The sequence below is a fragment of the Perissodus microlepis genome, chromosome 17 (genome assembly GCF_051167445.1).
Source record: "Perissodus microlepis isolate ML-2025 ecotype Zambia chromosome 17, ASM5116744v1, whole genome shotgun sequence".
In the NCBI taxonomy this organism is placed as follows: Eukaryota; Metazoa; Chordata; class Actinopteri; order Cichliformes; family Cichlidae; genus Perissodus; species Perissodus microlepis.
This window is the reverse complement of record NC_140477.1, coordinates 16,982,445-16,999,629: the sequence shown is the minus strand read 5'-3', so window position 1 is coordinate 16,999,629 and position 17,185 is coordinate 16,982,445. Positions and strand designations below refer to the sequence as shown.

The 17,185-nt window shown below is 40.3% G+C and overlaps 1 protein-coding gene across 1 annotated transcript in view; it reads right to left on the bottom strand.

Annotated features, from left to right (window-relative positions):
• fgd6 (FYVE, RhoGEF and PH domain containing 6) overlaps positions 1 to 17,185 on the bottom strand; it is a 31,810-nt gene that overhangs the window by 10,136 nt on the left and 4,489 nt on the right. Inside the window, exons 3-6 of the mRNA XM_084910027.1 lie at positions 8,658 to 8,769; positions 5,340 to 5,407; positions 5,231 to 5,261; positions 344 to 495 (exon numbers count right to left, since the gene is read on the bottom strand). Of these exons, the coding sequence (XP_084766153.1) occupies positions 344 to 495; positions 5,231 to 5,261; positions 5,340 to 5,407; positions 8,658 to 8,769 (363 nt within the window). The remainder of the gene's footprint in view (positions 1 to 343; positions 496 to 5,230; positions 5,262 to 5,339; positions 5,408 to 8,657; positions 8,770 to 17,185) is intronic.

Below are 17,185 nucleotides of genomic sequence, written 5' to 3'. Positions count from 1 at the left end.
CAATTTAGCACACCAAAACATTTGATTTGAAAAATGATGCCAGAAGAAGATGAAGAAGAAGAAGTAGCAGGAAATGAAATGGAGGTAACTACAGCTCTGAACAGGCCAATCACAGTCACTGTGGACTGCATTAATGTGACAAGTAGTTACAGTTACATTTAGGGAAGTGTATGTCAGGATGGATTTGTGGATACAATGTAACTGCTGCTTTCATCTTCCATCTTTTCCATCTTTATAAAAGGATCCTTATGTTCCACTTTTAAAGCCTTATAAGGTGTAGTTCAGCTACAAAGATGCTTTCTGTGCTGTAATAGTGAGAAAGAAAACTGTGTGTTTGTGTTACCAGTGTGCCACTCTCTCCTCCAGCTCTCTCAGCAGGTCTTTGTTGAGCTGGTACAGCTGAGGCAGGTAGTACAGGATCTGACAGAGGATCCGCTCATCTACCACCGGCTTCCCATTCTGACGGGTTGCCTTGGCAACGGCATCCCGAAAATCCTGGAGAGAAACGCATGGGTTAATTCTTCTAACAAAACTTTGCACACACACAGACACAGCTGGGCAGGCTGGAAGTGACACATGACGACAAACTTTACTACAACTGATCAGGAGCACCTCATAAACTGCCCACTCCTCCAGCCTCCCCGTCCACACCTCTGCACATATTTTATGACAAACACACATCCACCCCCACCCACACACATGGAGCTGAGTCAGCACTTTGACTTTGTCCAGCATGCCAACACACACATCCACCTGGAAGGAAGTAGGGAGGTGACAAGGAATCCCGACGTCCTGGATAACTCGCGCTCTCTCACTCACAAATATATCCACTGCTTGGCATTACAGACGATAAGCAAAGTTTGTACAACAATTAGCAAAACACAATATTACAATCGTAGCTGTCATGTGTTTGTTTAGCTCGTGCCCCATTTATCTTATTGCCTTTGTATAACCAGATATCCCTCTTTATCTGGGACTGAATGGCATTTTCATTCCTTGTCCCACACCTCGACTCCTTATTTGGGAAAGCGCTTTTTTTAAAGTCTCATTTTTACCCAAAATATATAAAGGGAAGGCTTTTTATTCTAGACAGAAGAAGGTTAGCCAGTCTAATGCCATACTCATCAGCGAGAGTTGCTAAAAAAAATCATAAGCTCTTCATATTTTGTTGAATATAACAAAAACAACCACAAAGAAATGAAGCAGCAGTATATTCTGAGAAATATGTCTGTTTAGCTGCACCACAGCGTCACCTTTAAGAGAAATACATTATGACTGTCCAGATGCTCGGAAAGATAAACTCACCACGCAACACACAATAAAATATAATCTCAGAACAAATATAACGCACACGTATTTGTTGTTATCTGTCACAACTACAGATAAACAAAATGTTCACCACCTCAAACATGCATTTATTTGTTAGATATTTATGTATTAAGCTTCTATTTGTATTATATTTATATCCTGTGCTGTTTTGTTTGGTGTTTTTACCTTAATGGGTCATTTTGTTCTGCCATATTGTATTGATTTTATTGCGCTATTCTGCTTTATTTATGCTGTGTTTAATGTGACAAATAAAGCTTATCTTAGCTCCATCCGTCTATTTTATTCTGCTTATCCAATTCACGTTTGCATGGAGGGTAGAGCCCATCTCACCTGTCACAGGGCAAAAGGTCAATTATAGTCTATTTAGTATCACCAATGAACCTGACCTCATCTGTGCTTTTGGACTCTGGCAGGAAGCCGGAGCACCCGGAGAGAACTCCTTGCTGTGAGGCAACAGTGCTAACCACCTAACCACCGTGCCGCCCCCTATCTTAGCTCATGTTAACTAATTAGCATGTGTACCCAGAATGGTCATTGTGTGGATATACAGCCAATTTACAACCAAATAATCACATGAAAATTAATTAGTGGCTTTAATCTCTATCGTAGCCTCTCCTTTCACTCTTCAACTAAATTCAGATGTGAAGGGACAGTTTTCTTTTAAAAGCCATGACTGGCTGACCAGATGTATCCCAGAAAACAACAGCCGAGAGACTTTAGTGCTTCCATGCATTCATTTTGAAACTTTTAATAAGTGATCCCTTCATTTTGGTGTTTATGTGATAATTAAGGAGAGCAAAATCTAACATTAAATCAACCATGACCCCTAAATCCCTAAAAATATGAGCGCGGTATTTCATTACAGGACAATATAAAGTGCCTCAAACATTCAGGCCTGTAACATTTCTTTAGTTGGCCTGCTCTCGCCAACACTCAAAAATATTGTCAGGGATGACTCAGTTGACAGTTGAACGTCACTTTGTGCCCACACGTCTCTGTAAAGCAGCACCTCTGTGGGCTTTGACCCACTGAACTCTCGGATGAGCATTCATCTTTTCTAATGAAGGTTTTTGCACTGAAGCCCTGCTATAACCTCCTTTCTTTGACTGTTTTATGCCAAAACAGTCTGATCACATGACCTCACTGATATTCCAAGTCAAGGTTTTAAAAGGTGTAACTTTTCTTTTAACTTTACGCCCATCAACCACACTCTTCCAGCCTTTTAGGACCCCTAAAACAATTCATCCTTCTTTCCCACTGTCCTTCCTCAGGTGAAGGATAATGCTCTGATCACCGTTTTCATTTACTGTTCCAGCAGTTTGGTAGAAACTCACAATCTAAAACATTAAAAAAACAAAACAAAACGTGAATGTGCAGCTCTTTTGACACAATAACATAATTAACAAAATCAATCTTTCAGCACATCTCAAAGCATGGCTGGATGTTAAATGCTTCATTGTTCTGTGTCTCTTTCTGGAAGTCTCTGCATCTGCTGTTTCTCAACACATTATTCAGGTTTTCCTTTTAATTTGTCTCATCTGTTATTCAAAAAAAGGGTTTGGATATGATCTCCATTATGTTACTCGCTAATGTTTTACCTAATGTACAGATTAGACAGATAATGAACCTCTCTGAACCTAACTCAAAAAGCTAGAAAGAGTTTAAACACTTAAACTAAAGCCTTATTATCGCACATATAAAACACCTACATATGTTGTTATTGTATATTTTAAAGCGGTTCCTAGCAGGACATGAGGATCTAACAAATGGGGAATGAAAATCTCTGGTCCTACAGGTAAATCGACAACCTGCAGTTAAAACAAAGACAGAGGTCGACTGCGGAGAAACAAAAAAAAAAAAAAGAATTAAAAAATTAAACAACTGGATGAACATACCACAAATATGCAGTACACTCATGAGCCCACGCACCTACCTGCACACACACACACACACACACACTGAGGATTATCTGAGGCATGTGCCTGTCTGGAGGTCGCCTCTGTGGCCTGAGGAAGCAGCTGCTGCGCGCCCGAGCTGGCCGCGGAGAGGGAAGAATGTGATCTGACCTCCTTTCTTGGACAGAGGTCTGCACCTCGCCCTCCCCCGTCAGCCACAGGGCGGCGTTTTCTACTAATCCCACGGCGGTTTCACTAAAGCCACGTCTGAGGCGGAAAGACAGGTGGGCCCTCGGCGTGGGTCATCTGAACCCGCTCACCTGGGATTCCCCCTGGGAACAACGCCTGCTGCAGTCCGTCCTTGGACTAAACTTAAACAAAGGCACAGCTTTCCTGTCTAAACGTCTGAGCTGAAAGTCGAACAATCGATAAATCAGCTGACAGAAAATTAATCAGCAACACCCAATGAGCCAAACTAAGGTCAAACACAGTAATAAATAATTTTATTACTGCCCTCATGAGTGCTTATGAGTGGACTGGTGTGAGGTGAGTGGGTAAATCTGTATTAAGTCATAACATCTGCCTGGTTCTTCACTCTCTTTTTTAACAGGGTTGTAATACACTGGCAAAAACACCAGGAAGAGGGCAGAGTTGCAGGCAGCCAGCTCTGGTGAGCAAAGCAAATATTGTGTTGGTGTGGCTGCTAGTTTTCCATGAGGTGTGCACTGGTGCACGGTGACAAGCGCCACAGTTGAGGTTATTTGCGCCTGATGTTGTCCCTCAGAAGCCCCCAGAGGTTGCAGTACGATGGCTGCACTCCTGGGCTGAATCACCATCTTCAGTACAGTACAGTAAGGACTAACCCAGGTTGTAGCTAGAAATCGAACTCCGGATTTCACTGCTGTTTTGAAGTTTTGATTCTTGTAGTTTGTGTTTTTGGATTCTGTTTGGATTTTTTTAAATGTCACTCTCCTCTTTGTTTTCCTTCTCATCGGTTCCCGATTGTCTCCATTTTCACTCAGTATTTGTTTTTTTGGTCCCATATAGATTGATTGTTCTCTTCCTGTTTTACTTAGGTAGTTGGTTTTCTTTCAAGTCTTGTTTTTGCTTTTACTTCCTCTTTTGTGACCATCTGTTGCGCCCTCATTGGTTAATTACTTTCACCTGCCTCTCACTCCCTTCCTGTTAGTATAAATAATCCCGCCTTCCTTTTGTTGAAACACATATTTGTCTCATCTTCTTTGGATTTTGTTGGACTTTTGTGTTTCATTTTGAACTTTTCATCAGCCACAACAAAAGGCTCGTCTTTTGTTGAATATTCAGCTTGAGGTTTCCATCCTTTTCTTCCTCTCCACATCAAACCTGACACTCATCACGTGTGATGATCCTCCTCCACATGAAAGATTTCTCTTTCTATCGATGCTTTATAGTTCAAATCAGTAATAGTCAGCAGATTTGTTAGCAGCATAACTGCAGTTAATTGCAAAATTCAAAAAAAATCACTGGGCCATCACACACAAATGTCTGCAGGCCAACTCTCCAAAATATGTCAAACAGACTAAATGAGCCACCAGGCAAACTCCACAGCCCACAGCTCATTCTTTTTCTTGTGCCTACACTCTTCTCTCAGTGCATCTCTGTAATGGATCTGCTCAAAGCACCTCCTCCCCCACCTTGTGGCCATGCATTTATCTGCCCACCACGGCCCCCCAGAAAACCAGAAACACTCCGTTGCGGCAACTTTAAAAGCCTCAGCTGTAGATTGTAACTGCATTAATCAACTCAGCCAGGGCACTCGAGCAAAGACAACTACAGTCAAGGGCCCATTAATTCAAATCCATCCTAGGGAAAAGGCTTTGATCACCACTCAAGACAGTTACAGCACAGTGCCAGCACCAAAACATACAGTGCTGCTTATTATGCTGGGCACTCTCTTTGCTCTGGCTGCTAAATTAAGTCATGGAAATCCTCCTTTAATAAAAGTCTTGACTGAACAAGACACTTACTATGTGCAGAAGCTTCAGGACATCCACAAACCTGATAAAAGAGAGAAACACATCCGTTAGACAGCCACGGATTACAGTACAGATGCTACCTCGTGACTGAAGCACTTACACTTTCTCCGAGCTCATGATCTCCTGGGCGATGTGCACCACCTTCTTCCTCTTCATCTCGTCCTCTTGCTAAAGTTTCACAAAAAAAGACAAAACACAGACGGTCAGGACGGTGCCAGGGAGACGCCAGCGCCAAAACAGTTTAAAGTTAACTCACAGGTTCGCTGCAAATCACCATGATCACCGGTGCTGGTGTTTAAAGACCATTAAGGTTCTTTCAAACAACATAAAGCAGGAACCTTTCCCTCCTCTCTGCCTGTCTCCTCTCCCCATCTCTCTCCAACAGTGTGCTGTTGAATGGGAAAGGGGGGAGGGCGGATTCTCTTTGACTTAATTTGGACGCCGGCCTTGGCCCCTGCTTGACCGAAATGGCCGACCGGTCCTATCGGAGCCTGTATTTGTGATACCCCGGCGCTCTGAGAGCCATCAGACACAGGTGCTGACAGTATTGACTCTTTCAGCCATTGAGGGAGCTATTCCTGAACCTGTAGCCCTTCTGTGTTTGCTCAACATCCCCCACTTTCAACACACAAACACACCTACTTCTGAAAAGCTTTTAAAGGCAACAAACACACTCGGCAGGATGCATGTGAGCACATAGCCTCCAGCTGCTGCGGTGACAGTTGAGTCACCGGGAGAGATACGAGTCGTCCGTTGTGACCTGTAAATGATCTGCCAGCTTCACATGCTGACATCATATTTTAAGAGCGCTTGGAGATGTTTTTCCATAGATGTTTCCCTGGAAATATGCTCACTTCAGCCCTTGTAATAATTCTGTAGCACTTTCCACTAAGTGTGAATAAAAACAGCCACTTTAAGACTATGGTTTCCAATTAGTGTGGTTGGGAATGAGACTAACAATAACATTTCTCTGTTTTTCTTGTTTTAACCTCTTCAAGTGTCTAAAAACTACAAATAGTGGAGTCTTAGTAATCTTGCTATGGGTGATAGTCCCCATTAATGTGACTATTGTGGCTCGGGCCACAGACTGTATATAAAAGAGGGATGGAGCCTTTAGGTCTAAAGAGGAATTAGTAGAAGTAGCTTCTGAATGAGCATGTCCCCTCTGAGACTCACCCCTGACTCGTGATGTTGGGCGAACACCAAATCGTTCAAGTGGACATGAAGCACTACATGTATAAAGGCTAATTTTCACCATGGAGCCTTGCTCTAAATTACTGTTTATAGCTTATAGTTTATGCTAGCTAACTAATAACAGAACTGGTAACACAGTAGAAAACCACAACACTAAAGCTAAAAAGCAGTCTGCGGCGGACACTTTTTTGCTGCCATAAAATTAACATAAAAGTCATTTTATGCAACAATGACTTTTATGGTAAGAAGCATATACTGTCCACTGCCACTCTCTGTCTTTTTAGCAATAAGGGTTGTTTTTTTTTGGCTAGCTGCACTGAAACAGAAAAATCCACCTGTTACTCTTTTGTAAAGCACTTTCTGAATGAGGACTCTGTCCTGTCTTTCTCCCCTCACTCCCAACTGGTTTTGGCAGATGCCAGCCCCTGCCTGAGCCTGGTTCTGCTGGAGGTTTCCTACTGTTAAAAGAGAGTTTTTCCTTCCCACTGTTGCCAGGTGTTTGCTCATAGGGGGGGTCGTCTGATTGACCAAAGCAACAAGCTGAAGTCAAGACTGTGGACCTCTGTGGACAGACCAAGCGGTGCGATCAGCAGATGTCCACGGAAGAGATCAGTGTTATTTTATGCAATAAAATGGTCTATCCAAACAGTTTACAACATGCGCATCACAGAACAAACAGTTTCTTAGCGAAGCACGATCGGGAATCTTGATATCCATCATGATGTCCACAGGGAAAACAGACTGATGTATTCAACGTAGGACACCCCCCCCCCCCCCTCCCAAAAAAAAAATGAAAAATGAAGCCCAAATGTAAGTGAAGGAGAAAATAATCTCCAAGTTACAGTGCAGATTGTGGATTGTATTTTCTTTGTAACGTGAAGATGTTTTTTTGTTTCTCAATACATATAGTGACTCCTGTCCACTTTAAAGTACTAATAGGTGATTTTGTGCAGTCACATCTTTTATACATAGTCTATAAGTCACGGTAGCTTCACCCTCTCCTTGAATAACAAGGAGTCACATGTCAATGTTTGATTGAAAGTAAACAAGGAAATCATCCACTTGAATCAGACATTTTTCTAACTGCATTAGGACTGCATTCATTATATTTCATTATAGACATGGTCAGCTAGAGACCACCAGCCGAGTAGTGATTCCTGTTATACTTCCCTGAAAATCTACTCCAAGTCCTCCTCCTGGGGTGCAGTCATAGCTGGTGCACTGTAATGTAAGTTCTCCAGACGAGTCCACGTGGTCATGAAAACAAGCAGGCACACAGACGCTCACCCTCTAATGATGACATTTATGTTACTCGGAGGCGAAAGTATAAACAAGGCTTTAACCTATACTTAACTCCTGAGTGGACCGTTGTGTTTTCCGATCACATTCATATTCATTTATTCATTTGGGTCAACAGTTTTAAAAATGATTAATCTGTGAGTTAATGATTAATCCTGATCTCAATATTATGATTTCGACAAAACCAAGCTATAGTTTGAAGACATTAAAATGGGACCTCTTACACTACTTTCAAACTCCATATTTCTTTCTTGGATTTCGTTGGAGATTTCAACATAGAAATTATTATATATTATTATAATATAAAGAATATATATTATTCTTTATAGTTTTTTAAAGGTGAACTTTATGTTAACATTAATTGATGTATTATATTTATTACTATATTTCATTTCCTGGAATCTACTACAGTAGCTTTGCATGACTAATATTTTAAAATCATCCTCCTTTCTCTATTACTGAGCTGTGACACAGTTCTTAAGTTCTGAAACAAGCTTTTCAGCCCCTCCCCCTTTACCCCACATTTCTTCTGATTGGCTACCCCTCATAAATATGACCAGATTAGGCATATCCACTCTCTTTAACGTCATACAGAAGCAAGAGAAGGAAAAAAAATGGCTGAAAATAAGTGTTTAGAGCCTTTCGTAGCTGCAAAGACACTCTGCTGGAAGAATTTGAGAACCAAATGTTTGACTGGATGTTCATTATAATAATTACACTGGTGAAAGCATGAGGCATGATGGTAAGTAAATATAATAAATGTTTATGGATTGTGGTATCAGAGTAACATGCATGGAAATGATCAGTCATCAGGTACTGGGAGAAGTTTCAGTTTAAATTCAACCCTAATTACTTTATTGCTCACATTCAGTCATTTTATTGGCTGAATTCCCCTGATGTTACAGACGGAGATTCATTATAGTACCTGTCTGTCTGCCTCGTCCAAGTGCTCCTTGCTAGAGGTGGAGCTGTTGTCCTCGTCATCTGAGCTGTGGATCTCCTCCTCCTCAGAGTGGACGTCCTGGATGAGGCAGCCGCTATTCGCCCAAACACAGACAGACAGAGATTAATTTAGCCTTTCTTAACAGGGAATGTTTAAATCTGTGAAAGGGAAGCAGGGCAGGGCTACAGAGTGGTGTATGAGTTCAGAAAAACCCTCCTTGGATAAATAAAGATTAAGGAAGCCTTGTGCAATAAGGGGGCCTAGACAAATTTAACACACATATTTACTCATAGAAGTATGTGAGTCAAGACCGACACTTCTTCAGAGGTTTGGTATAACAGAAAATATTGATGAATACAATTAGACAATATTTTGGGTAGTCATGCAGACAGCGGTTAGGTAGGAATTGAAAATCCCCGGAGCTCAATGAAGGGACACCAAAAAATGTGTCCACAAAAAAAAGAATAAAACAACCAACTACTAGGTCTGGAGGTCTGCTCCAGGTCAAAGACCTTCACAGACACACTAATACACCACAATAAATCCCACTGCACTTTGATCATTTTAATACTGTTAATTTATTTTATTTACAGATCACTTAATATAAGAAAACAACTGCATAATTTTTCCATATTTGCATATTAACAGATTATGGTATAAAATGCATCAGTAGTTTTAACAATCATCGGTTTGCTATGTTGGTTGTTTGGATGCACAAATATTCAGCATCATAAAGAAAGGCCCAGTGTATCCTCTGATAAGGAGGTAATAAAGGAAGCACTGAAGCTCCTTTCCTTATATCCAGTAAAAGAGCTGGTTGAGTTCTTTCTTTAGAGAACTCAACAGCTCTTGGAAAACTGCACAAATCTGCCTCCATGTGTTGTAAGATGTGGCTGCACTGGCGCATAAGATTTGGTAACAAGGATAACAGAGCTAATGAAATATTGTCTCATTACAACAAGTGTGATATTACTGTGTGGGAGAAGTAAATAAGACAGCCACACATGGGCAATGGACCAAACCACTGGGAGCTATGTGAGTGACTAGTTTTTTTTTTTAATTGATTATTTACCAAAAATATGCATTACTGGTAAAAATTGGGGTTTTTTTCAGTTGACTTTCTTAGACTTTAAATGTAATTCAAATGAAAAAAAGAGGTGGAGCAGGTGGTGGGAGACACATGGTCATATAGTAAGGAGTTTTACGCCCCTTACTAGGAATTTTTTTATGCAACTCCAATCTTGCACAGGCAAACGCTCGTCTGCAAGCAACAGAGAAACAAAGCTGACAGCCAACTGTTGCACAATCCCAAAATCAGACTAGTTCATAGTCGATACAGCATAGTATTGTGATATTTTATCGATACATGGACACCAAATCTGAATATTTTATTAAAAAATGAAAATACTCTGGGAATACTATGAACATAGAGCCAATCTCCTGCACCACCGTCCTGAGATAACCCTGAGCCACAAAAACATACATAACTGGAAACACTTTTTGAGAAAGCCACCTCCTGAATTAGAGCAAACATAAATTGGACAGCAACCTCCTTGCATCTACAAAAAAACACGGTGGCTACCTGGTGATTGTAGTGAATTTTTTTACATTCTGCAACTGATTGCAACCTGTAGTGATTAAATGGTTGCCCAGAGCTTTGAGCGTGTTGCACACTCACAATTGTACAGGTCACCTGATTAGAGGGAACCCTTCTGCAAACAGTTGCAAAATGACTTCAAACGACTACAATTAACCTATTGAACAAGAAGGTTACTGGGCATAAATGTAATAGTTATGTGAATTTCTGGCTATGTACACAGCAAGAAATGTGTGATTTTTAATGGTTTATCACAATTAATTGCTGTATTATCAGAAAAAGATTGCATGTAATTACCAACTTGACCATATTAAATTGCAGACTGACTCCTTCATATAGCAGGTTTTAGTGACAGTATTGGTATGATTGACAAACTCACAGAATCTTTATCTTATTGGATAAAACAGATAGTGACCAAGTTTGAGGACATAACTTTCAGTTAGAAAAAGGTGATAAATCACAAGATACATTACTGGAATACTCCACTCTGCAAAATGTTGAAGATTGAAATAATATTATTATGAGTGAGGTACTTTGATAATATTGTATCATGGAGAATCTGGTGATTCCCTGAGAAGTCCTCTGATAAAAAGAACTGAATAATACTTGTTCCATGATTTCAACTACAAAACCTTGAGAGTTTACTTTATCTTAAGACTCCCTTTTAGTCATTTTGGCCAAAACTAGAGCTGATTAATTGCCCGGACCTACCTCTATAACACCCAGCTGTGCATAATGTGCATTTGAAAAGTGATTATACTTTTGAGACCTGTCTTTCTCCTCATTGCACTTTTATCAGCCCTACGGCCATCAATGAAACAACTTGCTGGCTCGGGTCTTCCCACAAACAGCGCTGTGTGCCAGGCACAAGCAGCAACATGTGTTTGTGCTGCTAATGTTTTGATCTGGCTCTTGCAGTCTCTTCTGTAGAATTAACCTGTCTGAGACTTCAGAACAGAAGGATTTAAAGCGTCCTGATTTTGTCTCATCCTCTGTGTCCTGCTGTCAGTTCCTATCCTAATCTTTGTGCAGAGTCTTGTGGACGTTGGGGTGTGGGGTATGGAAATAAATGTGTATCTCCCTTCACTCCCACCACGAATAGCCCACTCTGCCCACTTCCTTGCTTTTCCTATGTGTCTCTGTTACCTAAATTTCAATTCCCACTGACTCTACCTCCTTCTTTGTCTGCTTTTCTCTCCCTTATGCTTTCTCTGTAGTCGAGCGCTCCAGAATACTGGGTCAGGCACAGAGCGCCACTTGTTTACAGCCCGGGGCTACTTACATAAACTTAACAGGCTCGGATGCCTGGGAAACACTACAGATTCACTCGCTCCCTCTTTTTTCCTCTCTGACACACAAACACCCGGCAGACTGCTCTGCATACTAGACAGAATTAAGACGCAGAGCACATCTTAATTGTTTAGAAGACCACTTTCACAACAGTTTACCTCAGCGTTAGCTAAGGTGTCCTGACATGATCACCTGTATGAACAGAGGAAACAGGCACAAGGCCTGGATAAAGGGCTTAGATAAAAGGCTCATTGCCTCTGCTGGAGACTCTAATTACTTTGTCCTGTGGTGTCCCACAGGGCTCAATTCTGGGACCCCTGTTTTATGTTTTCTTTTTTTAAAATATATGTCTAGCTAGATTGGTGAGCATTTTACCAATTAGCACAATTTATTCATAGATGACAATCAGCTCATCCTGATTTTTCCTTTAAAAACACATGAAGTTTATAAGTTATCAAGGCTAGTGACACCCTAAAAGCAATCACATTTTAGAAAATGTGGTCCCAATGACATGATATATGCTGAAGACCCTGTCCTACAGTCGTCATTTTAATGGTTGTGATCTAGAGGTTATCTTGCCTGAGAGGTGCTTTGCATCATTTTTAGCCTCAATCAGCTGTGCACTTGCTGTTCTGCACATGACTGGATGAAAGTCTCACGTAGGATGTCGAAGCTGAATTTTAAAAACAAAACCAACATAGTAGCGTTGCTCACTTATGACAAGAAAATCGAGATCACAGTCACACAGAAACTAGTGGAGTAGAACAAGAAAGCTAAGTGAATTTCCTTAACTTTAACTTTGCTCATAATTTAAATTAATAAATCAAAGTGAGGTGAGCGGAACCTGCCACAGCCTCACAGGGAGTGAAGCTGGACTTTTATAGAAGGGGAAAGTAAAGGAAAAGATGTTCTAAAAGACAAAAAGACAGAAAAGGGTCTGAGAGGCATTATGTAGAAAATTTCTGTTATGCATAAAAAAGCCTAGACCTCAACTTTATGTAAATGAGGAGTGGGAAAATTTAACCTTGCATCATTCAAAATGCAGCCCAACCCCACAGGAATGCAATGCACAGCTGCTTTCATAGACAATGAATGGGAAACACTGAGACAAAGAAGGTGCTCCATGTGGCCAACAAAGTATTCTTGGTTTTCATGTTCATCTTTTATGTTATGAGTGTTATGTTAATGACGTTAACTTAACAAGCCCAAGACCTATCAACTTCTTGTTAGTGATCATGACTGACTACAACTGGTAGTTTCTCTTTGTGGCACTCGTTGGATTGACCAGTGAGCTCATTGAAAGTCCAAAGAAATCAGTGAAAACATAAGAAGGACTAGATTTACACAAGCTAGAAAAGTCTCTTCGAGCCATTTCTAAACAACTGCAGATTTTGAGATTGTCAGTTTAAACAACAGTATTTAAGTACAAGTTCAATTCAATTCAGTTTTATTTATACAGTGCCAAATCGCAACAACAGTCGCCTTAAGGCGGTTTATATTTTAAGGCAGACCCTACAGTAATACATACAGAGAAAAACCTAACGATCACACGTCCCTCTATGAGCAAGCACTTTGGCGACAGTGGGAAGGAAAAACTACTTTTTAACAGGAAGAAACCTCCAGCAGAACCAGGCCCAGGGAGGGGCGGCCATCTCCTGCGACTGGTTGGGGAAAGAGAAGGAAGACAGGATGAAAGACATGCTGTGAAAGAGAGCCAGAGATTAATAACAAGTATGATTCAATGCAGAGAGGTTTCTTAACACATAATGACTAAGAAAGGTGACTGAAGAAGAAACACTCATTGGAATCCCCCAGCAGCCTATGCCTATTGCAGCATAACTAAGGGAGGATTCAGGGTCACCTGATCCAGCCCTAACTATATGCTTTAGCAAAAAGGAAACTTAAGCCTAATCTTAAAAATCGAGATTGTGTCTGTCTCTCGAATCCAAACTGGAAGCTGGTTACATAGAAGTGGGGCCTGAAAACTGAAGGCTCTGCCTCCCATTCTACTTTTAAATACTCTAGGAACAACAAGTAGGCCTGCAGTGCGAGAGCGAAGTGCTCTAATGGGGTGATATGGTACTACAAGGTCATTAAGATAAGATGGGCCTGATTATTTAGTCAGTACTCTTGCTGCAGCATTTTGAGCTAACTGAAGGCTTTTCAGGGAGTTTTTAGGACATCCTGATAATAATGAATTACAGTAGTCCAGCCTAGAAGTAATAAATGCATGAACTAGTTTTTCAGCGTCACTCTGAGACAGGAGAAGAAAGCAGTCTTACATATTTGTTTAATATGTCCATTGAAGGACATATCCTGGTCAAAAATGACTCCAGTGTTCCTCACAGTGTTACTGGAGGCCAAGGTAATGCTATTCAGAGTAAGAATCTGGTTAGATACCATATTTCTAAGATTTTCAGAGCTGAGTACAATAACCTCAGTTTTATCTGAATTTAAAAGCAGAAACTTAGAGGCCATCCTTATGTCTTTAAGACATTCCTGCAGTTTAACTAATTGGTGTGTGTTATCTGGCTTCATGGATAGATAGAGTTGGGTGTCATCTGCATAGCAGTGAAAATGTATGCTATGCCTTCTGATGATACAGCCTAAGGGAAGCATGTATAATGTAAACAGAACTGGTCCTGAACCCTGTGGAACTCCATAATTAACCTTACTGTGTGAAGAAGACTCTCCATTTACATGAACAAATTGTAGACTATTAGATAGATATGATACAAACCACTGCAGCGCAGTACCTGTAATACCTACAGCATGTTCTAATTGTTCTAATAGAATAAGTTGACAAGTCATTCAGATGTGTCCACACTTTGCTGAGGTCTGGAAGAAGACCCAAACTGTCATCCTCAGATGAGAAGCAATTCATTGGGATGTTCGGAAACAACCCAGGAACCATCAAGGTTCAAGCCTACCGTAAACTGATATCTAATAGAACACGAGAGTCACTGTCCACAGTGAACCCACTTTTACATGGACTAAGAGGGTAATGACTGGGAAAAAAGCTCCTGCTCCAAAATCGACAACTTCAGCTTGACTAAAATGTGAAACTGCCCACAGAGACAAGCCAAGTGCCTTCTGGAAAAAGTTTTATGGTCAGACGTGACAAGGATTAAGCTAATTGGCCACAATGCCAAAAAGTATGGATGAGTAAAGGTGAGGGTTTCAAACCTAAGAACACTTTACCAGCTGTCAAGCATGGTGGTGGCATTTTGCTGTCAGTGGTACTGACAGCAAAAAACCACTGGATGGAATTATGGAGAAGGAGGAGTACTTCCAAATTATTTAAGTTCACCTCAGATCAACAGCCAGACAATGGAAACCTGGACACCAATCCCACAAACAAAGGAACTGGTTTCAGAATGGATAAAGCAAGCTGACATTACGCTTCTGTAATGGCTTTCCCAAAGCCTTAACCTCAACACTACTGAAAATGTTTTGCATATCCTTAAAAGCCAGGTTTGCGCCAGGAAACCAACCATCTTAAACAAACTCTACCAAATTTACCAAGACGAGTGGCGAAATATCCAACCAGAATTATGCCAAAAGCTGATTAGAGAAAATCGAAATTAAATTAAAACTTGTGCGCCTAATTCTTGTTTTTTAAATTCATTAAAGATGCTTACTGTACAAACATTCCACTGTGGAAAAAGAATAGTTCAAATAAATAACTAAAAGCCCAAATTACCACGACATTTACACCCATGCTAGTCCCTAGCTGTTAATCTTCCCACAATAAATCATGTCCCATATTTGTCTACCTTTTTCATTTTTTATACTTCTTGTTACATAAATACTTCTCTTTAAAACATCTCTTATGTGGCTCTTTTTGCAAACTCTGCTTTTCCACGAGTGTGAAATTATTTAGCATGTACTCAGCATGAGAACAAACTCAGCCAAGCAAAGGAGAAAAATGGAGTGATGAGGTTAAGAAGAGGCTAAACATGGTGCGAGGGCGGGCAGGCAGAGGAGGAGAAAGGAGGCTGGTGGTTGCTAGAGGTTTATTTTCCCTGTTCTAGAGAGCTGTGTGGCGTTTCTGCGATTCTCAGACATTTCCTGCCCTGGCCACTGAAAATAACCCACAGGAAAACAGCCTGACCTGCTGCACATCAATGCTCTATTCAAATTCAATGTCTGACTGCCTCAAAGGCTGACTTTCACATGCTCTTGAACACAAATCGCTCGTTTCACCTGTCCAACCTGTTGCACACTGGCGGTTCATGCAATGAAGCCGTGGCTCACCTGGTATTACAGGACAGTAATAAAAGCTCGGCCTACATCAATTTGCAGGTCCTTTTTTCCCACATGGACAAAGAAAAGCATGCCATTGTTCCTGGTATGAAGATGCCCTTCTTATCTCACACTATAAAACATCTTTTCTCTGCAGTATCACTTCAGAAAGATGATGAAAGAGAGGAAAAAAGAGCTAACAGACAAAAAGAGGATTAAAAAATTATTTTAATCAATAGAGATAAATACTTAGAACTTTCTGCTTTTCTATTGAATGTGATTGTGAACCTAATATTTCACAGTTAAACAAAAACTAATAAGAATTTTAGTCTGAGACCACATACTTCTGCATGTGATGAGCTGCATGGCGCTAACGCGTTGACGCGTTAACGCACGGGGCGATGGAGACTAATGGAGATTTGCCGCGTTAATGCGGTTATGGCGTTAATATCATTTTAACGAGATTAACACTGACAGCACATATTTTCCAATTAAATATTGATATCCCATCAATAATGTACATTTGATCTTATATAACCGTGTAACCATTTTTTGTACGCTTTTTGTACAATTACAACTAATTCATTTTCCAAACATGATAAGACTTGATAAAGTTTTTATAAAGCTGTAAATAGATTTATACATTTTTTAGGTTCATGACCTAAAACACGTGGGCATGTCCTTGGGGAGGTCCTGAAAGTGGTTAACGCTTGAGCTAGTCTGAATTAAACTTTTCACAAGCATCATCACACACACAGCGATTATTAGCATCTCTACGGTTTTAAAAAAAGATTTATATTAAATCCCAATTCTTCTGATTTTCCTCTATGTTATGTTAATTTCACTATCCTAGTACGAATGAGATGTTATGTTCTCTGGTTGCATTTATTTCACATGTCATGTATGTAACTTCACCAAAATCTGTATCCACAACATGATTTTTGTACAAGTCACCGCTAAATACAGGATGAAGAATTAGGAGTAAAGAAATGTCACAGACATAAAGCATAACAGAGCTGCTACATTTTATGGAAAATTCTGTTTTATTTAAAATGTTTTGTGGGTGTTGTTAATCATTCCTGTATTGAGTAAAAATACAAATAGATAGTTTTTAAAAATATAAACAAAATACTGTGATGGCAGCAGTCTGAGTTTAAATGTGTCAAAGTGCTGCCGTCAGCCTGCAGGTAAATTTAAATTGAAAGCAAAGATATGAATCCAGGAGTACACAGTTTGTATTACAATTGGAGACCTTACATTACTGACCAAAGAAATCAATACATGTACTGATTTCATTGGTTAATAATTAACTTAACCCTAACCCTATATGTATGTATATATCATTCTGTTGTTAATCATTTATAAACAACCACGTTTT